A 27,909-nucleotide genomic window follows, 5' to 3' on the forward strand; every position below is an offset into this window, starting at 1 on the left:
CACGTCTACTAAAAATATAAAAATTACCCGGGTGCGGTAGTGCACACCTATAATCCCAGCTACTCAGGAGGCTGAGGCATGAGAGTCGCCTGAAGAGGAGTCGGAGGTTGCAGTGAGCCAAGATGATGACACCAGTGCACACCAGGGAGACACAGCAAGACTCTATCTCAAAACAAAACAAAAACGTTGTTTTTTGGCCATGCACAGTAACTCACCTGTAATCCTAGCGCTCTGAGGGGCCAAGGAAGGCAGATCACTTGATTTCAAGAGTTTCAGACCAGCCTAGGCAACACAGCAAAACCCCATCTCTACTAAAAATACAAAAAAATAGCCAGGTGTGGTGGCACACACCTGTAGTCCCAGCTACTTGGGAGGCTGAGGTGGGAGGACTGCTTCAGCCCAGGGCCGTTGCAGTGAGCCGAGATTGTGCCACTGCACTCCAACCTGAGCAACAGAGCAAGACAAAAAAAAAATTTTTTATTTCCCCATTCCAGATCACTTTTTTTTTTTTGAGGGTCTTGCTCTGTCACCCAGGCTGGAGTGCAGCAATGAAATATTGGCTCACTGCCCTCTTGACCTCCAGGCTCCAGTGATCCTCTCACCTCAGACTCCCTCATAGCTGGGACTACAGGCACACACCAGCAGTGACGGAATCTTGGCTCACTGCAGTCTTGGCCTCCAGGCTCCAGTGATCCTCCCATCTCAGCCTCCTGAGTAGCTGGGACTACAGGCACACACCAGCACACCTAGCTAATTTTAAAAATTATTTTATAGAGACAGGGTCTCTCTATGTTGCCCAGATTGATCTCAAACTCCTGGACTCAAGTGGTCTGCTTCAGCATCCCAAAGTGCTAGGATTACAGGTATTAACCACCATGCCTGGCCAGAACACTATTATTAATAGTCTGGCAAATATTACTACAGATTTTTTTCACTGCATGGTTTTTAATATTGAAAAATTATATACAACATAAATTCCCAACATTAGGAAAACAAGGGCATTATGACACAGTGAGAATTTGTTTTGTTTATGCTATAACGTTAAACTAAAAATACAGGCTTAAGGCATTACACATATATTAGGAGCTTAATCACATTTGTGAAAAGCATATGAAAAACAGCTTGGGCCAAGTATGGTGGTTCATATCTATAAACCCAGCACTTTGAAAGGCTGAGGCAGGAGGATCACTTGAGTCCAGGAGTTCACGACCAGCCTGGGCAACACAGTGAGACCCTGTCTCTACAAAAATAAAAATAAACAAAAAGGTTTTTTAAAGAGCTTGAAAAAAATATATTAAAATACTAATGGTGTTTACCTCCACATTACAGGGATACAGATGGCTTGTTTTTCTCTTATTTTTATTTTGCATGTTTTCCACAGTGGACACACATTACTTTTATAAATATAAACGTTTAAAAACCGCAACCAAAATGCTTCTCCAAATATTAAAACAAAACAAAACAAAATTGGAAAACAATCTCAATGTCTAATAAAAGAGAGACTGTCACAATAAATGAGTACACAGTCATGTGGTAGAATAAATATGAGGCTAATTTAAATGTTTGTACGTGTACGCAATCTATATAGGCATATATGAGAATTTTATATCGTAATATTTTCCATGTTGTAAGAAAAACAAGTTGTGAAATTAAAATACTGGAGTAAATACAGTGTGATTACAACTTTTTAAAATCCTATATAGAAAAAAGTCAATTGTTTGTATTCTTCCACAAAAGTAACACATTATAATTTAAAACTTTTTTTTTTAATAAAATACAAAATTTGCTATCTATTCTGTTAGTTTTTGGGGGTGACAGGACCTTATTAGGACCTTTATTATTATTAATGTTGACTAACATTTCCACTATCCTGCAAACAATACTCGTTACTTGTAGTACTGCCTGTGTTTTACGTACATGCTAGTTCCATGAAAAATAGATTACATGGTCAAATATATGTGGGATATTTTGCAAGTTATAATCCCCTCTTGGAGACATAGAATGGACATATACTGAAGACTGTGAAGCATTTCAGGTAATGGGGACACCTTGCTTAAATCAGCACTTCCCAACTTTGCTTAAGCATGCTAATTAACTGCATATTACTTTGTGACACTTATTTTTTATCATTTACTACTCCACCTACTTCCAGAATGGGAATGAGATAACTCTTACATGAACACATGTTAATTAGCACAGATCTGAGTTGAAGCTATCAAAAATAGATAGCACATTTCTCCAGCTAGATTACAAGCAGCTTAAGGACATACACTGACATAGTTCTTTGTCTTCCAACAGCACTATGACACTGCTTATAAACTGATTACCAAAACTGAAGTTTGACTGGAGTTTAAAAGAAAATCTTACCATCCATCACTATCAGCAGCATTTACATTTACACCAAACTGTACCAGGAACTTAACGATTTCTGTGTGACCTGCACACACAGCATTGTGAAGAGCCGTGATGCCTTCATCATTGGGCAGGCTTGGGTCATCAACCTATATCAATAAGAAGAGTGAGTATCACTCTACTTTCTTGTCACCTGAATTGTCACTACTAACTGGCTACTTTAGGGTCAAAAGGACAGAAATAGACTGTTGTGACACTTAAAAATCATAATTAAAACCTATAGGGGCCAAAAAAACTAAACCAAGAACAAGTCTAGAAATAAGACAGACAGAATAACCGCATTAAGTAGGCAGTCACTATAAAAAGGTTTTCTTTAAAAAAAGAAGTACCAGAAACTATATCCTTTTAGTCATTTTTGTTTATTTATCCTTCCAACTTCTCACCACAAATTAGTTTCTAAGTAGAAGTTGCATTTGCTATGGAAAGCAAAAAAAGAGTCAACTAAAAATATTTTAAATAGTAGGCTTCTGAAAAGTAGAGACCACATTTCTAACCTAATACAGTATAGTAAAAATCCATACATGAACAATTTCTAAAGGGGAGTAATGATCTCTCTTAAGAAAGAAAAGTACTCTAGAGGACTCCATGTGAAAACTGAACTGCCAAATGATGACAATTCTATAGCCACACCTTTAAAATAGCATAGCCTATCCTAAGGCGTGCCTAAGCATTCCTGAACACAATCCCACAATTCCAAAAAGAAAAAAGAATTTAAAAATACAATTTCTCTATAGTAGCTTTCTTGTTAGAGCTTTAAAACAAAATACAAGGTCATATTTAAGAAATTTACCAATTATAATCATACCTCATAAATAATTCTCTGTACAAGGTCAAATTCTCCCTCCAAAGAGGAATCTAGCAGTAAAGCAAGGGGGTTGAATTTCACCCTCATTCCATGAGCAATACGCTCTGAGCCGGTTTTACGCAAGTTTGTCCTTTTACCCTGCAAAGAAAATGGGTGGAAAATTTAGGGTCCTGGAAAATCTCATTCTCTAAGGAGGAGAACAGCAGCAGCAAATGGGAAGAAACAACTTCTCAGGATCTAATATCCTATAAAATAGGTGTCTTAAACACACCCAACAAAGTGGAGACATTTCCTGTTATGAGGTATGACATATGTACTCCACATACTTCCTTCATTTTATCTCAGATTTGGAAAACTGCCAAGTTTTAAAAAGCATTAAGTGACAATCAATATATTTCACAATGTTCAATGGCTATAATGCTGTTCTTTGAATGTTATCTGACTGTGGTTAATACAACTCATAAGCAATACAGTGTAATGACACTTGCCAATCCTACTGTTAAAGAATGTACGACAGTTGTTTCTATCTCACCTAAAACGAGAAGGAAAAAGTAAGCCACTTTTCTAGGAAGAGAAGAGCAGAATCCTAAAAAGAAAGTAAGATACTTTTACCAATTCTAGTTTTCCATTTTTCTCCTTGAATATGTGGATTATTTTGACACAGCAACAAAAAGGCCAGAAAATAACAAGTGGCTGTAATGTGGACTGGGTTTGGCCAATGCGGCATAAAACTTCCTTCTTTTTTTTTATGTTTAAAACTCAAAGAGAAGCAAGTCTTAGAACTTAGGAGGCAGAGAGTTGTTTAAAAACTGTTAACCTCTATTTAAATTTTTTTTTTCTAGTTTCAAATGTTTAGTACATTAAACTTTTAAGCAAACATTTACTGTAAATTGTTAAAAATAATTCTGGACAATCATTATCTTTGAATACTATCATATCTAAAAGATGTAAGGGATCAAACATGCAAGGTACACTTAAAAAAATTTTTTAATGCTATTTTCCTTTTGACCACGTTTTAAGTTCATAGTTCAGCAACCTACTTCTTTCCGTGCTTACTGAAGTAAAGTGACTTCAAATTAAACTATGAAGAAGCAGACTTCATTTAGACATTCTGGGATTTTTATTTTCTCTCACCAAAGTGAGAAAATGGAAGCTTAAATTTCAAACGAAAGCTTACTATGTGGAAGGAGTATGGAAGGAGCACTCAAGCCAAAACATACAAAGTTTTGAAATAACTTTGCATGTTAAAGTACAAGGAAATCTTAGGGATCCCAGGTTAGCCTGAGATTTTCAGACTTCACTGAAGGGAAGGAAAAGGCTTATGAGGGGAACCCCAGCCCAGTTACCCCTCCCTACCCTCATTTCATCCAGAACCCTTCCAATTTTACCACTGTTTTAAGTTTGAGGTTTCACCTAACATTTCATTTTTTAAAATTTCACTGCTAGAAAATGTGGAAAAAGACTGACATCACCAATGAGAGAAGTTATACCATCTGCCTGATTTCACACAGCTAAGCTAGTAATCAAAAGTTTCAAACCCAGGTCTTTTGAGTCCCAGTCGAATGTTGCTTCCCTAATTATGTGACATCAGCTAGAGAAGAAACAGCAAATGCAGTGTTTATAGGGATAAGAACAAAACTCTGTTTCTTTCACAAATAAATGGGTTCTCTCTAAAAAAGAAAAATGTTCTTTATGCTGAATAAATTACATTTTGATAACATTTTAAGATCCACTCTGTACCAAGGGAATTGTAAAATAAAAACGCAAACTGGAGAAGAAGAATGTGGCCACCAAGAAGACCATAACAAAGTAAAAGACTCCAGAAAAGGCCATGAGACTGCACATTACTTACAGGAGGCAGAGAGACCTGCCCAGTGATTTCAGGCGGGCGCATGCTCACTGAGTCTTCTCCCGGCCCTTCAGGCTCCGGGGATGGGTACGGTGGGGGTGGGTATGGAGGGTACTCCTCCAGGTACACATCAAGCAGATGGGGAGCCTCTGGATTTGGTTCTTCCGGGTTATTCTGGAGATTTGGGCTGTTGTCTGGAACTCCCTCGGGCACACAATCAAGGCCCTGAGAAGGAGCTGGCATGTCACTGTTCTCTGTACTGGCACTCCCCACATCCTCTGGGGACAATGGTTCAGGAACCAGAGAGACCACCTCCTTCTCGGGCTCCACATGTAAATATGGATTCTGAATTTCTACTGGGCTTTCTGAGCTGGCAGTCACAGAAGCTGACTTGGATGGGTATGATGGGACAGAGATGGTCTCCATGGCCGCTATGGTGGTCCTCTGATACAAAAGCTTCTGAATGTTTGGCCCGTTAGGACCCTCTGGCTCTGTAATAGAGCTGCGTTTCTTTAGTGGCCTTGGTGCATTAGACAGTTTCTTTCGTAGGGCTTCTAAATCTGCATCACTCTGGTTTCGGTAGGGATTAGATAAGAAGGGCAGTAATTTGGTTGGGCTGAGTGGGCGAGGAATTCTTTCATTTTCATGGTTCTCCTGAACTGAAGTAACAGGCTCTGTTTCAGGTTCTGGACTGCCAGGCTTGCCCTGGCTATTGGAATAAATGTTCTCTGGGTGCTGCTGTTGATTCTGGGCAGCAGCAATTACAGGCTTACCATATACTAATTGGAAAAGAAAAAAAACCCTGATTAGCATTAATTAAACAAAATTGGCAAGAAACAGAAATAGCTAACAATAACTAAAGCCTCTTTTAATTTCGTCGTTGTTACTACACAATGCCCTTCAAATATAATTAATTTTTAAAAATAACAAACGACAAAGAAAGGAATCCATCTTTGCATAATAAACTTATTACAGAATCGAAACCCCCAATGATTGTAACATGCACCATTATCTCATGAAACAATAAGAAAATGTTGCCAATTTTAAGAAATCACTGGCTGTAGCATCCAAATTTAAAATAACAAAATGTGAAAACCATTTAGAACCAATGAAAACAGATAATCCTCTCGTGTCCAGATTAAAACTAAACATGTATTATCCCATCTTTCACTTTTCAAAAGTGAATCAATATGAGAAATCCTATTTGGCTTATAAAATTATTAAGAACCACTTATAGTTACCAAAGCTATTCCCTGTTAGCATTCTGATTATATTAAAATTATCTAATTCCCAAATTATTCCATTTTCACCAAGGCCCACGAAAAGAAAACATTCTTTGCTGTCGAATTTTAATTATGACATCTTAGGTCACAATTATATGGTTATTGCATTACTACAAAGCTATTTCCATTTAATTAAAACATGGCCAATTTTATTCTAGTCCTATAAAGTAATAATTTACAAAGAACCCAACAAATTTCCAAACTGTGTATGTTTAATACAAATTAACCTTAATTATATTTTTACATATAGTTAGTGGCTATGTCCTCATTACAGTGACTTAAAATACAGTAGAGAATATTTCTAATAATATATATAGACACATACACATATATAAAGGGAGGTGCGTGCGTGTGTGTGTGTGCGTGCGTGTGCGCGCACACGCGCACGCACATGCACAAGGGCAGTGGTCCAGTCCTCTATGTGACAAGAACATCTGGTCAACCTACTGTGAAGACACATACCTTCCTTCTGCACTATAATGACCCATGTACATTTGTTTTCCACTCACCAATAAGCCCCTCCAGACTTGAGACCACACTTCATTGATCTGTTAACTTTACTGCCTACTACTACAGGAACAGACATTTTGCAAGCACTCTTTTAAACACCCAATAAAGAACAGAAGTCACAGTTAAACAAAACCCTTAGCCTCAGTCAGAACAGGGATTCATTATTTTGATGTCTGCTGAGAGATGGTAGCTCTGATACAGAACTTAAGCACATCACCTAGGAACATGAAGAACCTTACCACTTGAAAAGTGTGGCCCTCTGGTATGAGTCTTGGTCAATGCACTCTGCACAGCCTGCTGGAAGTTTTTTCCTGGAGCCTGCTGCTGCGTGTACATGGAATATATTGAACTTGCTGCCACGGTCTGGGGTTTTCTGAAGGGTGGAAGTAAGGTATCTTTGGAAGGCTGGGGAGTAAAGGGCCGGACAGCAGCAGCTGGTGGACTTTCTTGCTTAGAACCTGGAGAAAGGGTCTGGTCTTGACCAACTGAAGGTATGCTGGGAGAGAGCAGCACTCTTGGCTGCTGCCCTGCTGGTTTTGGTTTAGTTCCCATGGATGGAACAACTGTTGACAATTGCTGAGAATTTCCATCTGGCTTAATGTCTGAAGGTGGCTGATTAGTTTGTCCAAAATAAGGTAAATTAATCTGTTTTGGTTTTGTAGGAACAGGAGGTGGTACTTTAGCCACATTTTTATTTGCAGCCTATAACACACATTAAAAGAAGTCAGTCAAAATACTACATAACTAGGTACACAGGATGTTCTAGATAACCTAATTTCACAAATGTTAAGTATTCACTATAAAAATATTAGCTCTATTTTTTTTAAATGTTAGTTTTTGTTTTGTTTCATATGTTTATCTTATTTTTGTACAGACAGGGTCTCATTTTGTTGCCCAGGCTGGTATTGAACTCCTAGTCTCAAGTGATCCTCCCGCCTCAGTTTCCCAGGGTGCTAGGATTACAGGTATGAGACACCACGCCTGGCTGTTCACTAGTTTTAAATCTCTGTATTTACTCACATTGAATAACAGACTTCAATAATGTAATAAAATATCTCCCCTTTATGATTTCCTCCTTGTTTCTACTTCCTATCTGGGCAATTTTAATACATTTAAGTGCCCACTTGAAAACTTTTATTGTCATCTTTCATATTCACAGATGGCATCAATAATGGGAAACCATTATTGTTCACTCAAATTTCATGCAATTTAGACAACTGCCATAACACACACCTAATTTGGAACACTCACACATAACCTGGTTATCAAAGGTTAAGGCTGTAACAGTTAAAGATAATTCACCAAACAATCATTTTGTAATTTTTAAGAAATAAGATACTTGAACAGTAGAAATACAATGTTCTTCAATGCACTTATACTTTTTAAAGAATCACACAAAATATGACCCAGCAGTAAGTATGTCAGCCGCTGCCTCTGGTCTGAGAGCACAAACAGACTCACACAAAAGAAATTAAAGTAACAGAATGCTAATATATTTTCTAATCTCCTAGGTACATCCTGTTTCTTCTGTTCTCCCTCATATAATACTTTATCCCTTCTAAAAACTGCATTATACAATCACTATTAAATTTTCAAAACCAGGATATTCATAGGTACCTGAGCATCCCGCAAGATATCTTCACTGCTCTGGTTCTTCCTCAGAGTACCGAAGGAGGGTGGGGCAGCGGACTGGTCTACTGCATCAAACATTGAGAACGGACGCACTTTCTTCTCTTTCTCCCTCAGGGGAATCTCTCCATCATCAACTAAAGACAAAAAAATCACAATGACATTCAAACTGTTTGGAATAAAATATCTTATTCACTCGTAAGTTTCTCTCTCCTAAATCTCTCCAAAAATCTGTGTCCACAAAGCGTGTTCCTATTTTTTAATTAAATTAATAAAAGGATAACTCAAGTGCTATAATAATAGAACCTGAGTTCTCCAGCTAAATTAAGGTGTTCTGGAAATAAATACCATTATATATTGTCCCTAGTGTTAATACACTAGAAAATGAATTATCAGCCGGGTGCAGTGGCTCACGCCTGTAATCCAAACACTTTGGAAAGTAGAAGCGGGTAGATCACTTGAGCCCAGGAGTCCAGTCTGGGCAACATGGCAAAACCACATCTCTACAAAAATTACAGAAATTAGTCAGGCATGGTGGCACGCACCTGTATCCCCAGCTACTAGGGAGGCTAAGGTGGGAAGATCACTTGAGTCCAGGAGGTGGAGGCTGTACCAGTGAGCCATGAGCACACACCACTGCACTCCAGCCTGGGTGACACAGTGAGATCCAGGAAGGAAGGATGGGAGAAAGGAAGGATGGAAGGAAGGGAGGATGGGAGGAAGGAAGGATGGGAGAAGGGAGGGAGGGAGGGAGGAAGGAAGGGAGGAAGGAAGGAGAAAGGAAGGAGAAAAAAAGGAAGAAAGGATAGATGGATGGACATACAGAAGGTAGGAAAAAGGAAAGAAAATGTACTATCTAAAAATAATACACAGCACCTTTTAGACGACCAAAATTTAATATTCAGGAGTAGCGCAAATAAATCTCACCTTGATCCAGAGCATTCCCAGAGCTTTGAGGTGCAGAAGCAGAGCCTTGGCTCAGGAAAAGATCTGCATTTGAAGGACTCCAATCAGAGCCAACTGGATGGATTTTAGAGCCTAAAATACAGAAAAGCAAATAATTCAGCACTCTAAAGAGATTTTTAATGGTTCTTTTTGCTAAGACTTTTAATCTCTAAAAACAGCTTTAAATTCGAGACTCACAACACCCCAATAAATTTACTTAGAAAATACTATATTAGATTTTATATTTCTAATTTTAGATTCTTCCACTTTACTCAAGCAATTTAGAATTAGTCACAGCAAATAGAAAGTCTGCTTGAACCAGCAAAAACACATTATTCTTCACTGTGCTAGAAAACATCACCCTCACACCCAGAAAGTGATTTCCAATTCAGGAGACCTAAGGGTCTAAAGCGTATTTTATAAACAGTATTTTAAGGTTTCCAATTCAGAAGACCTAAGGGTCTAAGATGTATTTTATAAATGATATTTTAAGTGATACATGCACAACAAAAAAGTAAGTATGTGGACTCTTAATCCAGGACTTCAACTGTGGTCTCACAAATCAGTATAGTCAGATTTTTTCTGCACTAATACTTAAATTTCAAAAGCCACTGCTTTCATTTTTCCTTACAGAAACAAAGCAAATATAACTCTTTCAAAGTAAAATCCAGACTACATGATACTACTGCTTCACAGTAGTAATTATGGTAAAATAACAAAAATAATTTTAAAATCAGCTATTTTTTGCATATGATTATGATTAGAGAACAGAGACAATACTGGCTATGACTTCTTCCATCCAGGGGTCTGAATAAGGTCATCAAAGGATGCTTTATCCCAGTTTTCCTACAATTCTCCCACACCTTCTCCTCCCATTACCAGACTCTGGCTTGCCCCTCTCCATGTATCTGACAACTACACAGAATGCAAAGATCATTTTGTATTCTAACACAAGGAGCCTCTGCTATTTTCACTTTTAATCTCCCAATATGGTTAAAGTTATTCTAAAAATTAACAGCAGACAAATTCTCACATGTCAGCAGATATGAATATTTAATACCACTAATCAACATAATAGGTTCAGAACCTCACCGTCTGTAAAAATGACACCATTAAAACTTACATATGTTTTTATACAAAAAGAAAAGTTCTCTAGTTATTAATAACAGATCAAAATTTCCTTAGTAGCAAGAATGAACTTTTTAAAACACTTTCCAGGTTTACAAAGATACTGTATTTTATTTCATTTCCTGAATAGAACTGTATTATTTAGGGTTAAAAAAAATTATCCTTGTATAACTATGATATCCATTTTAAGTTTTTTTTAACTTATCATTACACTACCAAAGAATACAAAAGCATATTTAGAATTCAAACATGAACAATGAATTTTAACAAAGAGATTTTTTTAAAACTCAAACTTGGGAGAAAGAATAGTGGGGACAGGAAAGAACTAGGCTGTGCAGGACTTGGAAATGACCCATTTTTACCTTTAGTTTGTGAAGCAGCCCCAGATCTCATGTTGGGCAGTGTCTGTATTTTCATCGGTCCCTCTGAAGCCTGCAAGACCAAGGAACCATCCGGCAGGGCTGGCTTCACCAGCAATTCAGGCCTTGAGGGCATCCGAGGCATAGTAGACGACTGGATATAGGGGCCTACTGCAGCCACACGGCTTGGGGCTGACACGACTTGCTGGGGCAGATTTCCATCAGACGAAACCTTAGGAAAAAGCACAGGTCCTCCAGCGTTAAACATTGTCTTAGATGATCAGACTTATAAAAAGACATGACATTTTCTTATTTTTTAAAATGAGCACTTTGAGAATCTAGCCATAGAGTCTACAAAAAAACATCCCAAAATAAACAGTCCCCAATGAACTCTCACCCACACTTTATTAAAAGTATTAGACAGAGCTACACAGGTAGTAACATTAAGAAGTAAAAAAAGCAGCAGATTATCTTTTGAGGATCCATAAACAGCGTCTGTGTTCTGAGGGCACACTGAGTAATGATTCTGAAGAAGGCGCCTATGAATAGCCTCACTGGGCTGGTCATCTTTTTGCCTCCTCCCCCAAACCATTACAAAACGGCCCACTTACTGGTAGATTTTCTTTTTGCTGTAGAGCTGCCTTCTTCTTCCACAGCCGGTCCCTTAACTCATTAACACGCTTATCCATGACTGCCACTTCTGAATTACGCTTATTCAAACACTCCCTCTGTTGTTGTAGCTTGGCATTCTGCTCTTGATTCAGTTTGTTTCTTAGCTGAATAAAAGAGAGGGGAAAAAAGGTAGCCAAGGAGTAGGAAGAAAATGTCTCAAACAGTTAATCACATGGTTAACTATTATATAATTTCTAAAAATATGAGGTCCCTCCACACTTCTCATGTCATGGTTTGAAATTAAGTGATACCTGTGCAAGACCACCAGCTGTGGTTATGAGGAATGTCTCAAATCTCCTGTCTGGGGTACTAGAGTTTACTCTGGATTCTCTGGAGTTTAGGTTCTCCCCACAACCTGCTCCCTCTTTAATGAAAGGCAACTGAAATCTAGCACCTCTTGCCACTTAGATGAACAACTCTGTTTCTGGAAAGAAGCCTGCACAGCATTTAGCAAACAGCTTCGATCTACCTGCAGCTCCTTATAGAGGCGATCAAGCTCAGCCACCGCAGACTGACTGTCATGGTGGCCGTCGATCCTGCCGTTCTTGAGCATCTCTAGCTGCCTGGTTAGTTCTTCTACTTTTGACACAGCCAGGACGAGCTCCCTCTGTTTTTGCTGGAACAAACTATTCATCTGTTCAATTTCCTCCACTAGATGAGAAAGAGAACAACAACAGCAGTTGAAAAGAAAAATAAGAATGGACTACTTCCCAGGCAACCAGCTTTACAATAAGCTTTCTAATAAAAAGTAGAAAAATTTTTCAGAATGTCCTAGAAGCAACCTACTTCTTTTAGAAGCAACTGGAATCAACAGAGACACCTCTAAATCTCTGTGCTTCAATCTCAATGTATCTTTATTGGAATCTGCATTAAAATTATTAAACTCCAAATTTTATAAACAATAAAAATTTCTTTAGAACTTTCAATTTTATAAGATTATGTGGATCTATTAAATTACTAACACTCTGATTAAAATTGTATTGTAATAGTTGGAGCTATTACATGAATAAAAATCGTTGCCTTCATCAAATTCTCAGTCAAAAATATTTAGAGGGGGAAAAAATTCTACATTTCCAAAAGTATCTTAGAAATCTTGTATAAAACATTCAACAGTTGAATTCAATTCAGAGGAACATGCAGCATCAAAACTGTAGTGAATTACATTTTTTCAAAAGATTCCCTTTAAAGTTATCTACAGATCAGCCATGGTGGTTTGCACCTGTAACCCCAGCTACTCAGGATGCAGAGGTAGGAGGATCACTTGAGGCTAGGGTTCAAGACTAGTCTGGGAAACATAGTAAGACCCTGTCTCAAAAAAAAAAAAAAAAAAAAAAAAAAAAAAACAAAAAAAAAAAAAAAAAAAAAAAAAAAAAAAAAAAAGACAAATAAATGTAGAAAGAAGTAAATCTACAAGGAACAACTCACCAAGTTTCCCATTGCTTAGTCTCTTCTGTTCCACGTGGCCTTTAAGTGCTCTCACTTTTTTTAGCTTAGCTTCCTGATTCTCAGCTATTTCTTTTAGCCTTTTAAGCTTCTCCTGTTCAGCAGCTTGTTGCTGTTGTCGCTGATCTTGTTGTTTCAAAAACTTTAAGCGCTGTTCCTAAAGATAAAAGCAATCATTAGGTATGTCATTTTAGGTAGGTATACCACTAAGCTCAAAAATAAACTATCCACAACACTTAGATGTTGAGACTGAGGTACACTGTAACCCTGGTCTGGTCTCACCTTCTTCCTAAACACTGCCATTATAATCACATTGGAAGTCTGTTCAAAACAGATATTCCTGAGCCCACCTTAGAATCTTCTGCGGATAAGATCCAGGAATCAGTTTTTTGTTTGTTTGTTGTTGTTGTTGTTGTTGTTGTTTGAAACGGAGTCTCGCTCTGTCTTCCAGGCTGGAGTGCAGTGGCACAATCCTGGCTCACTGCTATCTCCACTTCCCAGGTCAAGAAATTCTCCTGCCTCAGCCTCTCGAGTAGATGGGATTACAGGCACCCACCACCATGCCTGGCTGATTTTTGGGTTTTTAGTAGAGACAGGGTTTCATCATTTTAACCAGGCTGGTCTTGAACTTCTGACCTCGTGATTCAGCTGCCTCAGTCTCCCAAAGGGCTGGGATTACAGGCGTGAGCCACCATGCCTGGCCAGAAATCAGTATTTTTAACCCAAGTGGTTCTTATGCAGCAAGGATGCAGTGATTCTTGAACTACTTTTCATCAAGTGTTGCAACAATTTTAAAAAGCAATAGAAATGGGAAGCATTGTAAGAAAGCATTTAAATGCACAAGATTTGGCGTACATTTAGATTCAAACCCAAGCTCTGCCACTTATTAGCTATGAGGCCTTGAATATACTGCATAACCTCACCAAGTATGCAAGTCTATGTTTCTTCATTTATAAAATGGGGATGATCGATAGTAATTACCAATGTTACTATAGCGAAGATTAAACAAAATGTGAAATGTAAATCTCTTTGAATAGTATTTTACATAGTATATACTCCATAAATGGTCACTGAAAAGAGCTGAAGAAATATTTAACACCTTTAGAAAGCTGCAATCGTGGAATCTGAAATTATGTTTCTTCCCGCTCCCCAAGCAAAATTTCTGCTACTTTCGTTATAGCAGAAATTTTGTTTCTATTACATTAAAATTTGTATCTAAAACTGAGTAACAGAGCCACATAATTTATAATCACAGGTAAACTATTTCTTAGATTAATAAGCCTAAAACATATAAGTAGCATGGAAATAATCAAAACAAAAACCCTGGATAAGGCAGGAGGATCACTTGAACCCATGAGTTCAAATCCAGCCTAGGGAACATAGTGAGAACCCATCTAAAAAAAAAAAAAAAAAAAAAAAAAACCCACAAGGACTTTTTAGTCTTTGAGACTAAAACGGTTAGAGATTTATTCTTCAACAACCAACCTTTTTATTTGACTATATATCCTTACTACTCAATGTAACATGCATCAGCATCACCTGGAAGCTTTTGAGAAATACAGAAGCTCAAACCCCAGCTCATACCTACTGACTCAGAATATGCATTTCCAACACCATCCCTAGGTGATTTGTATGTATCTTAAAGTTTGGGAAGCAGTGATACATATGACTTTGGAAAAGCTGGAGTCTGGTATTATACACAGAAATGAATGCACAGGAACCCTGGGAAGTATGACATGGAAGTCCACAGTGCATGTTGAGAACTGCCTTAAAGAATTCCTGGCCATTATTTCAAAGCCCTACTGGGTAACTTTGCCCACGACAAACCATCAGTTGTCTACCCCAGCTTCTGTGAACTTATAATCACTAAAGGACTGGTCAGTTGTGGAGCCTGGGTGTTTAGACCAGGGGCTGGCAAACTACAGCCTGCAGGCCAAATCCAGCTTGCTATCTTGTTTGTGTAAGTAAAGTTTTATTGGGACACAGCCACACCACCTGTTTACCTATTATCCATGATCGCTTACAACAGCAGAGTTGAGTAGTTGCAATGGAGGCAGCAAGGCTTGCAAAGCCCAAAATATTTCCTATGTAGCCCTTTACAGAGAAAGGTCTGTTGGCTTTTGGTTCAGACTGGAAGTCCATGGCTGGCAGGAGAAGCAGCAGTTCTGACAGTAATGGAGTGGCTTCTTATATTTTCCTTGTTTGAGGCTAGGGCTAGAGTTAGTTTGTGGATAATGAATGTCCCCAAATGAATGCAAGCAGCATGTTATTGGTGCCAAGCTGCAGGAGGGGACAGTAGTAGATTAATCTGATCAAGATTAACCATGCCATGATGGAACTTTAACATTCCTCTTGCTGTGGCCCAGTGTAGTTCCCAATAGCAAAGATGAAGGGCTCTTTCCGCCTTTTCTGTCTGATTGATACCCAACATAGCATGGTTAATCTTGATCAGAATCAGAAGTCAGGAAGATCTTGAACGATTAGGATGATATAAGGATTTCTACAAAATGCTGTAGTAAGGACTTAAAGAGAGCACCAAATGGCAGGTAGCTTTTGGGCTAATAAATGTCAACTTAGATCTGTGAAGTAATTGGCTTACTGGGGGTAAGTAAATAGCTTTACACATACATCAACAAGAGTGGCCTGTTAGGTCTTTTAAAAGCAGTTACTACCTTAGTTGCCAGCAATTGTTGCTGGGCTTCAATCTGTTGCTGCTGGCGAGATGCCATTTCCTGAAGTTCAGCAAGAGTCAAATCCATCCTAGGACTATTAACCTACAAGTAAAAACACAAATAAACACAATCCCAACTTACTATAAAACTATCACGAAGATTCCACCCTCAAAGGTCTATTTAAAAGCCCATCTGAACCAACTATGACAAAATTATTTAGCCATTTTTCTCTCGTAGTATTAAGCAGATCATTAATTCTTACATTAATACTCACCGCACTGACTTTTTAAGATGTAAACATACTAATACAATCTTTTTTTTTTTTTTTTTTAAATAGAGATGGCATTTCACCATCTTGGCCAGGCTGGTCTTGAACTTCTGACCTCGTGATCCACCCATCTTGGCCTCCCAAAGTGCTGGGATTACAGGCGTAAGCCATCACGCCCGGCCTAATAATCTTTTAAGTTTAAATAGTTTCAACAGTCTGGGATATAAGTGCAACAATTCAGAATTACCTTGTTCTGTAATTTATATTACAAACAGTAGTGTTTGATCATATTAAAAATGGTATTGAGGCACTGGCAGCAAACCTAGAACTCAGTCATTAGAATATCATTTAAAAATACAACAGCACTAAAAAAATCAAGACACATTGGATTTCATCAGAAACAAAGCAAGGACATTCACTCTCACAACATCTATTCAACGTTGTCCTAGAGGTTCTAGTCAACGCAATAAAACAAGAAAGAGAAATAAACAGCATCCAGACTGGTAAGAGAGAAGTTAAACTGCCTTCATAGACAATATAATCATCTATGAAGAAAATGCTATGGAATCTACAAAAAAAGCTACCAGACAAATAAGTTACATGGCAGGATTGCTGGGTAAATACACACACACACACACACGCGCGCGCGCGCGCGCAACAGCACGTCAAAAACTTATCCATCACGATCAAGTAGGCTTCATTCCAGGGAAGCTGGGCTGGTTCAACACATACAAATCTATAAATGTAATTCATCACATAAACAGAACCAATGACAAAAACCACGATTATCTCAACAGATGCAGAGAAGGCCTTCAACAAAATTCGACAGCCCTTTATGCTAAAAATTCTTAATAAACTAGGTATCAATGGAACATATTTCAAAATAATAAAAGCTATTTATGACAAACCCACAGCCAATATCATACTCAATGGGCAAAAACTGGAAGCAGTCCCTTTGAAAACTGGCACTAGACAAGGGTGCCCTCTCTCACCATTCCTATTTAACATAGTACTGGAAGTTCTAGCCAGAGCAATCAGGCAAGAAAAAGAAATAAAGGGTATTCAAATAGGAAAGGAGGAAGTCAAATTGTCTCTATTTGCAGATGACATGATTGTATATTTAGAAAACCCCATCGTCTCAGCCCAAAATCTCCTTAAGATGATAAGCAACTTCAGCAAAGTCTCAGGATACAAAATCAATGTGCAAAAATCACAAGCATTCCCATACACCAATAACAGACAGAGAGCCAAATCATGAGTGAACTACCATTCACAATTGCTACAAAGAGAATAAAATACCTAGGAATACAACTAACAAAGGACATGGAGGACCTCTTCAAGGAGAACTACAAACCACTGCTCAAGGAAATAAGACAGGACACAAACAGATGGAAAAACATTCCATGCTCATGGTTGGGAAGAATCAATATCATGAAAATGGCATACTGTCCAAAGTAATTTATAGATTCAATGCTAACCCCATCAAACTACCATTGTTGACCTTCTTCACAGAACTGGAAAAAACCACCTTAAACTTCATATGGAACCAAAAAAGAGCCTGCATAGCCAAGAAAATCCTAAGCAAAAAAAAAAAGCTAGAGGCATCATGCTACCTGACTTCAAATTATACTACAAGGCTACAGTAATCAAAACAGCATGGAACTCATACCAAAACAGAGCTATAGAGCAACAGAAAAGAACAGAGGCCTTCGAAGTAATGCCTCACACTATAACCATCTGATCTTTGACAAACCTGACAAAAACAAGCAACGGGGAAAGGATTCCCTGTTTAATAAATGATATTGGGAAAAATGGCTAGCCATGTGCAGAAAGCTGAAACTGGACCTCTTCCTTACACCTTATACAAAAATTAACTCCAGAAGGATTAAAGATTTAAACATAAGACCTAACACCATAAAAACGCTAGAAGAAAACCTAAGCAATACCATTCAGGACACAGGCATAGGCAAGGACTTCGTGACTAAACACCAAAAGCAATGGCAACAAAAGCCAAAATAGACAAATGGGATCCAATTAAACTTAAGTGCGTCTGCACAGCAAAAGAAACAAGCATTAGAGTGAACCAGCAACCAACAGAATAGGAAAAAATTTTTGCAAGCTACTCATCTGACAAAGGGCTAATATCCAGAATCTACAAAGAACTAAAACAAATATACAAGAAAAAAACAACCCCATCAAAAAGTGGGCAAAATATATGAATAGACACTTTTCAAAAGAAGACATTTATGTGGGCAATAAATATATGAAAAAATTGCTCATCATCACTGGTCATTAGAGAAATGCAAATCAAAACCACATTGAGATACCATCTCATGCTAGTTAGAATGGCGATCAATAAAAAATCTGGAGACAACGGATGCTGGAGAGGATGTGGAGAAATAGGAACACTTTTACACTGTTGGTAGGAACGTAAATTAGTTCAACCATTGTGGAAGACAGTGTGGCAATTCCTCAAGGATTAGAAATAGAAATATCATTTGACGGAGCAATCCCATTACTAAGTATCTACCCAAAGGATTATATATCATTCTATTATAAAGACACATGCACACATATGTTCACTGTGGCACTGTTTACAACAGCAAAGACTTACAACCAACCCAAATGTCCATCAAAGATAGACTGGATAAAGCAAATTTGGCACATATACACCATGGAATACCATGCAGCCATAAAAAAGAATGAGTTCATGTCCTTTACAGGGACATGGATCAATCTGGGAATGATCACTCTCAGCAAACTGACACAAGACTAGAAAACCAAACACCACATGTTCTCATTCATAAGTGGGTGCTGAACAGTTAGAACACATGGACACAGGGAGGGGAACATCACACACTAGGGTCTGTTGGGGGATGGGGCGCTAGAGGAGGGATAGCAGTGGGGTGGGGTGATTGGAGAGGGATAACATTAGGAGAAATACCTAATGTAGGTGACAGGGGGATAGAGGTAGCAAATCACCATGGCATGTGTATACCTACGTAACAATCCTGCAATATCTGCACATGTACCCCAGAACTTAAACTAAAAAAAAGTAAGATTGAAAAAGATAAATCAGAAAACAAACAATATGCAAAAATCAAGTGTATTTCAGTATATTACAAACAATTAGAAATTTAAAAATTGTAAATACCATTTATAGTATCAAAAATATGGGGCAAAGATATATATACTAAAAGCTCAAAAACTGCCGAAAGAAAATCCAAATAAATGGAGAATTTTATCATGTTCATGAATTGGAGGCTCAATATTGTCAAGACGGCAATTCTTCACAAACTGATCTATAGATTCAACAAAATCTCAACTAAAATCCCAACAGACATTTTTGTAAAAATTGATGTTGATTCTAAAATTCATATGGAAGTACGATGCATCTAGAACAGCCAAAACAACTCTAAGAAGAATAAAGTTGGAAAACTTACACTACCTGACTTCAAGAATTATAAAGTTCCAATGACCAATGCATGTGGTATTGACATCAAGACAGACCAGTAGATCAATGAAACAGAATAGAGAATACAAAAACAGGCCCACATACATGTGGCAACTATTTTAGACAAAGGCGCAAAAGCAAATGAGTGAAAAAAGAATAATCTTTCCAATAAATATTGCTTATACAATTAGATATTCATATTTAAAAAGATGAACTTCAGGGCCGAGTGCAGTGGCTCACGCCTGTAATCCCAGAACTTTGGGAGGCCAAGGCAGGTGGATCACCTGAGGTCAGGAGTTTGAGACCAGCCTGACCAATATGGTGAAACCCCATCTCTACTAAAAACACAAAAATCAGCTGGGCAAGGTGGTGGGTGCCTGTAATCCCAGCTACTCAGGAGGCTAAGGCAGGAGAATCACTTGAACCTGGGAGGCAGACATTACAGTAAGCCAAGATCGCGCCATTGTACTCCAGCCTGGGTGACAGAGTGAGACTCTGTCTCAAAAAAAAAAAAAAAAAAAAGATGAACTTTGATTCTCACACCATATGCAAACATTCACTCAAAAGGGGGCATAGATTTAAAGGTAAAACTGAAACTACAAAACTTCTAAAAGAGAACAAAGGAAGAAAAATCTCTGTGACCCTGGGTTAGGCAAAGAGTTCTTAGATACAACACTAAAAGTATGCTCCATTTAAAAAAAAAAAAAAATTGGATCCAGACTACATAAAGAACTCTCAAACTCAGTAAGAGAGCAGAAAACTGGGCAAAATATTTAAACAAATAATTTCACCAAAGAAGAAACACAGACAGCAAATAAGCACATAAAAAGATGTCCAAATCATTAGTCATTAGAGAAAAACAAAATAATTTGTTTTAATTATTATTAAACACACAATGCAATACACTAGACATATATGTTAATGGCTAAAATTAAAAAGACTGACCATACCAAATGTTGGCAAGGACGTGGAAGCAGTGGAACTCTGACAGACATATAAAATAATATGATCACTATGGAAACATCCAGCAGCATTTTAAAAATATATAGAAAGAGATATATCTCTTTTTTAAATAGAGACACAGTCTCACTTTATTGCCCAGGCTAGTCTCAAACTTCTGGCTTCAAGTGATTCTCCTGCCTCAGCCTCCCAAAGAACTGGGATTACAGGCATGAACCACCAGCTTCTTTCTTAAACAGTTAACACATACCTACCATATGATCCAGGTATGCTACTTCTAAGTATTTACTTATAAAGAATAAAAACATAGGTCTATATGAAGACTTGTATCTAAATATTTATCGCAGCTTAACATAAAATAGTCAAAAACTGGAAACAACTCAAATGTCTATCAACAGATGAATGGACAAACAAATTGTGCTATGTTCAGATGACAGACTATATCTCAGCAATAAAAGGAATTAACTATTGATATACATAACAACATGGATGAATCTCAAATTATGCTGAGTAATCAAACAAAAAATGAATCATTCCGTAAGATTCCAGAAAATACAACTCATTCATAGTCACAGAAAACAGACCCCCTTTGGCAGCTGAGGCTGTTGCCCCCTCAAAAAAAAGTAGCCCCACTAACAATTCCTTGAGGATGGGGAGGGAGGGAAGGAAGAGGTCACAAAAGAACATAGGAAACTTACTTAGGGGGATAATGGGTCATTTCATTACCTGTCAAACTGTACACTTTAAATTTATACAACTTATTGCAGGTCAGTTATACTTCCATAAGGCTGATTTTTTTTTTTTTTTAAGATGGAGTCTCACTCTGTCGCCCAAGCTGGAGTGCAGTGACACGATCTCAGCTCACTCACCACAGCCCCCGCCTCCCAGGTTCAAGTGATTCTCTGCCTCAGCCTCCTGAGTAGCTGGGATTACAAGCATGCATCACCACACTCGGCCAATTTTTGTATTTTTAGTAGAGATGGGGTTTCTTCATGTTGGCCAGGCTAGTCTCAAACTCCTGGCCTCAAATGATCCTCCCACCACAGCCTTCCAAAGTGCTAGAATTGCAGGTGTGAGCCACTGCACCCAGCCAAGGCTGATTGTTTTGTTGTTTTTTTAAAAAAATTAAACTCTAGTTGGTGAAGGAGGAGACATATTGCATCGATATGCATTAAAACAATCCTGTTAATGGCTAAGATCATTTATCATCTATGTATTATCCTCTCATCATTGTAAGATAACTATTAAATCAAAGAAAAGGCCAGGCGCCAAAAACAAGTAAATCAAAGAAAAGAAAAAGAAGAATCGGAAGAAAGAGACAATAGGAACAAATGGTACTTTAGATCATCTGAATTCTACTGTAAATGTACTAAAGATTGAAAAAAGGTAATTTAGCTAATCCCTAATGGCCCTAACAACAGTGATCTCTGAAAAGAAATGTCTTCAAAGTATACCAAAGATGCATGCTCAAGTTCATATGCAACAGCAAGAGTATAAATATATAATTTTCTATTTTTAAAAAAGTGATGATAGCAACAAATAAAATCACCAAATACTTCCTCAAACTTGCTCAGCATTTATTTTATTCTGAATTTGTGTTACATTAAGCATACAACTTATTCCAATACTCAGCCATATACAGAACACTAAAATTAATAGTTTCTATGAAATAAATTTAAAATAACATTTAAAAAGGGGGCCATCCTTAGCCCACTGAATAACTAATAATGAATAAGACTTAAAGTTAAAAAATATATATCATTGTGGTATATATAGTATGGATAAAAACAACAACTTACACCATTCTCCTTTCTTCGATATTCACCAGGAACTTTCACACCATTTCTTTTTAAACTTGGATCCTGAGATCTTGGTCCACTGACTAAGGACAAAATTCAAAAACTATGCATTAACACTCGAGTTGACAGATACTGTAAGTACCAGTTCATTTCTGAATTCTGTCATGACTGCTGTTTGAGATTTTAAGTTTAATGTATTCTTTAAACAAAATATTTTCTAATAGCAATTGTCTTAAGTTCTCATAACTCAATGTGTTTTGCAAACAATTTCATGAAACAGTGAAAAGTCAGCACTACTAATATCACATGCCACCTATTAATTAGGAAAGATGTCTGATTCACATACCAAAAAAGGAAAAATTAACAAACTTAATGTACTTCTGACTATTAGTAATTCATACCGTTTGCTTAAAGTTGCTCTTCCTAATCATCTATTTAGCTACTCAGTAGTTAAATCAAGAAAAGCTTCACTGAAATAAATAGTTGAAAATTAAATCAATGCATCCTTGTACTAACAATATTTTTAACTTATTTTGAAAAGAAAGCACTTAAAATTGGAACAAGTAGTATCTTGGTTTATTGCAGACATTTTGTGGTAATTTTTAAGTACTATGAAGTACTTCCACATTTATTTAAGCAAAAAATTTCTGTTTAAGTTTGGGAAGGTATTCACTGGAAACACTACATATTCTGCTTTTTTGGCTAAAAAGAATTTTTAAAGCCAAAATGCATGAGTCTTTCAGTACCACTTAATGTATCATATAAGGAAAGGTCTTAATTTAATAAATTATAAGAAGCAAATAATATCAACAAAGAATTTTAAAAACACATTAAGCTCATATCTATACTTTCCAGAAATTAAAAAAATTATCAAATTACCTTCTAAGAAATTTAAGATTAAAATTTCTTTTGACTCAAATGTCTATTATAACTGTCAGAAATCTTAGCACAAATTCCCACTGCTAATAAACAAATAAATAGACATGTCTACCTTCAGAGCCAAGTATCACACTTACACCTAACTCTAATGCAATCAGATTTATTTTTTAAATGCAGCTCAATTCTCTGACAAAATATCTCAGGTAATCTGACACAATATTTCTGAAAGAAAAAAAAGCTTCTATAATTTCAGAATAATTGCTTTCTTTGCTGTCTTAAAGAGAACACTTAACTAGTTTCTCTTTTGCATTATCAGTTACATAATTAAAGTAAAAAACAAGAGGTTTAAACATAATTTCACATAAATTCTGGGTCATAGGTCCTAGTTAAATTGGAAAAAGAATATGGTGACAGTCTCCTAATCCTTATGCGAGAGGTCTAGACCAAAAAGAGTAAGTTAACACCTTAATAAAGGAGACTGAAAAACAATCCTGTTTTATCCCAATTTCAACACTATGTGGCACTGGTGTTTTGTGGCAGTGTGAAAACAGCTCCTTTATCTTCAGATTATATTTCTCACATTACAGACACACTGAAACTGCATATTGCACTATTGAGAGACTATTTAATAATTTATCCAGTACTATACAGCAAGATATTTGAACAGGTAGATGGATGGGTAAAATTCAACTAATTAGAAAAGGATGTATGTGACGTAAATAGAGAACGAAATAAAAATAAGACGCAAATGCCAATATAAAACTACAAAAAAGAAAAAAAAAGCCTAAGAAAAAAATGTTTACCTAAAATAAAATTACAGACACCAGTGATACTGAAAGGCAACCAGGTAGCTTGGCTGAGGTGATTCAGGTTCTGCTCCTGGCTCTGCCTCTAGGTGTGTGGCCTCTGACAAGTCACTTTATCCCTAAGTATCAGCATTTCTCGTCTATAGGGTAGAAGGAGCCAAACTAAGTCAACTCTGCCCCTCAGCTAACCCATACTCTAAATTTAATCATTCCTAGTGGTCAGGTACCATACAGACACTTGTGTTAAAGCAACAGTCAATAAAATTGTGCTTTTTTTTTGGAGATGGAGTCTCACTCTGTTGCCCAGGCTGGAGTGCAAATGGTGCAATCTTGGCTCATTGCAACCTTCAACTCCGGGGATCAAGCGACTCTTCCGCCTCAGCCTCTCGAGCAGCTGGGATTACGGGTGCACGCCACCACACCCAGCTAATTTTTGTATTTTTAGTAGAGTAGTAAAGACAGGATTTCACCATGTTGGCCAGGCTGGTCTCGAACTCCTGACCTCAAGTGATCCACTCACCTCAGCCTCCCAAAGTGATGGGATCATAGGCATGAGCCACTGCACCCAGCCAAAACTGAGCTTTTATAATGTGCAATAATCGACATCTGACATCTGCTACATTCTTTTTTCTCCCTCGAGATGCAGTCTCGCTCTGTAGCCCAGGCTGGAGTGCAATGACACAATCTCTACTCACTGCAACCTCCACCTCCATGGTTCAAGCGATTCTGCTGCCTCAGTCTCCCAAGTAGCTGAGATGACAGGCACACACCACCATACCCGGCTAATTTATTCTTACTCCCAAAAATTATAAACGAGGTCAAACAAAGTAGCCTCAACTTTCCATTTTTCAATGAAATCTCAGCATTTTTAGAAATATATAGCAATCCTGCTTCAATCTGCGGCTACTCACTGAGAACAGAACTTCCCCACAGATCTCAGCTCTGAAGCTGCTCATTCTCCCACATCCTCCAAGACTGCTAGGTCACAGGGATGGCTGTGTCCCCAGTGTCTACTGCTGCTTCCGCCCCCCCCCCCACACTCTCCATTCTTCCCTTACAGTCCATCTATAAACTCTGGTCACAATCCCTGGTCACCAGCAATGTGACCAGTTGACTCCCTTGCTCTCTCCACCTCCAAGTCCTGTTTCATTCTGGTTGACGTTACCACCCAAATGCAAGCCTCAGTTCTATCTCCACTCTAATTCGGGCTCATTTCAGGGCCCCACCTGAAACCACAACACTAGAAGCCCTCTACCTCTGAAACTTTCAATTCAAACATTCTGCTTTTGACCACCATTGCCTTTCAATCTGCCTGTCTACTCATTTCCTCTCACGACACCTATTCTTTCATTTAACTGGGACTAGCAGCCTCTTAACTCTTGTCTACTTTTCCTCACAGCCCTGTCCTGTATTCACTTCTTCCCCACCCAGCTGAAATATCACCCACCAATACCCTCTTCTCCCCTGTCCCACTGGCCTTCCATCGAATTTGTCTAGAAACCCTGGGTTTTCTTCTCTTCTTACAACCCACCTGGGCTATAGACCACCACCGGAGAAAAATCAGGTATGGTCTCAAGGTCTCTAATCTCAACTGGTCTCAAGGGTCCCAGCAGTCTGGCTTCCCTAGCAAGCCCTCTCTCCTAATTTCCAAAACAGCTCAAACTTCCCACCCACCTCCATCATCACTACTAGCTCAGAGAAAACAAATGTTTTTAGATGAGAAATCCCTCTACTCCCACAAAATGCACAAATTTAGCCACACTGCCACAGTTTTATTTCTGTCCTGTTATTATGGAAGAGGGATCCTTCCTCTTGTCTAAGAGGACTTTCTGCCTCAGGGCTGTGGAAGTACCTAATCAGGGACCCTGCCCTAGCAAGTATTCCCTTTCTTATAGTTTCAACCTCCTGCTCTAATGACTCCTTCCCACCTGCATTAAAAAACTATGGTCAAACTTCTCCCCCATCCACAGCCTATCTCCACTGTTTCAACTTCCTAACCTCTCCTTCACCTCTCAAATTACCTGGCTTCTCATCATGTGCCACCTACTACTCCCAGCTACTCCAGTGCACAAAATAAAACTTAAATATCTCTCATGATTCACAGAGCACTACCTACCAATGTCCCTGCCAGGGGGGCGTTCATGACGAAGGAAGAAGCGAACTTCATTCCTCTGACTTCCAAATCGTTGAAGAACATCAAACATTCGCTCATTATCCGCAACTGGACGTTCTAAATAAAGCAAATGAGTAGAAACCACATTATTTTCAAGTAAAAGAAAGATAAACATATGATTCACCATCTATCCTTCATGCAAACTATACATCATTATAGCTGTAAAAATGTATCTATATTTGCCCCTCTTCCAGTGAGAATACCCATGTCAGAATTTTTCCAGAAACAAAAAGAAGGGCACACCTAAATGCCTAGTAAAAATAGAAGCTTCAGGAGAAACAATATGTCTCCAGCTGTCCTAAAAAAAATCTTCCAATTTCAAGGGATCTGGATATAAAAATGAGACGTACTGTTTGAGGAAGCAACTGCTTAAAATCAACGAAACTCCAGTAATGTCAACATAATTTTTAAATATAAGAATGTTGAAATAGCCTACAAAAACTCAACACATTTATCAGTAATCAAGGCCACTATCTCAGCACCTTAAATAAACATGGGCAGAGAACAGAGCAGACAAGCATTCAGCAGCCAATTTGGTGAACCAACCCTGAATTTAATCTGCTTGGCTGCAACAGAGTGCAGTTCTGGTTCTACTTCCAGTAACATAACACACTGAGTTGACAAAGATAATCTCCTTTTATAAACTACACATATTCTAAGACCCCCCAAAAAGGGGTTAGAGAGAAAGCCTCAAAAAGAAATTCTGAGTAGCCGTTCTATCCACCCCTACAAAATACACACACACACAAGCTGTACTCAAAAGAAGTAAAATCTCCAGGTTCCAGGGGCAGAGAAAGAACTCAAGTCCACAATGGACTGCCCCAGAAAGATATGGACCTTCTCACAAGCTCTAGGCTAACATTCTGATGGCCCTATGATGGCAAAAAATCAGGCACAGGCCTAAATAAACTGAAACGGACCCGTCAAAGGTTCTCAAAACTCCCTACTAACACCCGGGCACCAACCACACCTACGGGCATGCACTGCACTGTGTTACAATTCCCTGTAGTAATCAATACAGTAACATGCTGTATAGCTTTGTAGCCTAGGAGCAATAGGCTACATAACATATAGCCTAGGTGTGTAGTAGGTGCTACCATCTAGATTTGTGTAAGTACACTATGAGGTTCACACAACAACAAAATCACTTAATGACAAATTTCTCAGCATATATCCCCATCATTAAGTGACACATGATTGTATCTCCTCGCCAGAGCATTCCTGCCTATGTGACTCTGAACACACCATTCCTAGCATTCATCATCTTCTCCCCGCCCACCACCCTTTTCTCCTGCAGATGAAACACATCTATTACTGCAACCACCACAAAGTATTATAAATGTCTGTGGATACTCGTTTCTCCTTGTGCCCTGTAAGACACCTGAAGGCAGCTTTCATCTCTGTATCCTTCTCAATCACGTGTGGTCCCTAGCACATTAAAAGGCATCCAAGAAATGTTCACTGAGCAAATACACCAGTGGGTAGTGAGAAAATGGAAAAGGAAATCAGAGGAGGACAAGAGAGGAGAAGAAAGGTTTAACACGTAGAGAATTAAGTAATAGGGAAAGACATTTACATTTTTGCAAATAGGCCTGAGATCCCGAACAGTTTTTAAATGCCTACAAATCAAGAGGGAAGGGAAAAAGCCAGAGTAAACAAGAGCAAAGGATATTAAGAAACAATTTCAAGGCCGGACGCGGTGGCTCAAGCCTGTAATCCCAGCACTTTGGGAGGCCAAGGCGGGTAGATCACGAGGTCAAGAGATCGAGACCATCCTGGTCAACATGGTGAAACCCCGTCTCTACTAAAAATACAAAACATTAGCTGGGCATGGTGGCGCGTGCCTGTAATCCCAGCTACTCA

The 27,909-nt window shown here is 38.2% G+C and overlaps 1 protein-coding gene across 4 annotated transcripts in view; it reads right to left on the minus strand.

Moving 5' to 3' along the window:
• The window catches only part of TP53BP2 (tumor protein p53 binding protein 2), a 66,258-nt gene that overhangs the window by 12,579 nt on the left and 25,770 nt on the right, over window positions 1-27,909 (minus strand). For 2 of the 4 annotated variants that reach the window (XM_037737722.1, XM_017526387.1), the window contains 13 exons: window positions 25,990-26,103; window positions 22,189-22,271; window positions 15,708-15,809; window positions 13,018-13,192; window positions 12,062-12,243; window positions 11,532-11,696; window positions 10,924-11,152; window positions 9,416-9,526; window positions 8,477-8,625; window positions 7,099-7,561; window positions 5,070-5,845; window positions 3,218-3,355; window positions 2,368-2,501 (listed from right to left, as the gene is read on the minus strand). In XM_037737722.1, the coding sequence (XP_037593650.1) occupies window positions 2,368-2,501; window positions 3,218-3,355; window positions 5,070-5,845; window positions 7,099-7,561; window positions 8,477-8,625; window positions 9,416-9,526; window positions 10,924-11,152; window positions 11,532-11,696; window positions 12,062-12,243; window positions 13,018-13,192; window positions 15,708-15,809; window positions 22,189-22,271; window positions 25,990-26,077 (2,795 nt within the window). In that variant the 5' untranslated portion in view covers window positions 26,078-26,103. The remainder of the gene's footprint in view (window positions 1-2,367; window positions 2,502-3,217; window positions 3,356-5,069; window positions 5,846-7,098; window positions 7,562-8,476; window positions 8,626-9,415; window positions 9,527-10,923; window positions 11,153-11,531; window positions 11,697-12,061; window positions 12,244-13,017; window positions 13,193-15,707; window positions 15,810-22,188; window positions 22,272-25,989; window positions 26,104-27,909) is intronic. The other 2 variants (XM_017526389.1, XM_017526388.1) reach the window with 2 other exon arrangements.

This window comes from Cebus imitator, unplaced genomic scaffold (assembly GCF_001604975.1).
Source record: "Cebus imitator isolate Cc_AM_T3 unplaced genomic scaffold, Cebus_imitator-1.0 Scaffold42, whole genome shotgun sequence".
NCBI classification, from domain to species: domain Eukaryota; kingdom Metazoa; phylum Chordata; class Mammalia; order Primates; family Cebidae; genus Cebus; species Cebus imitator.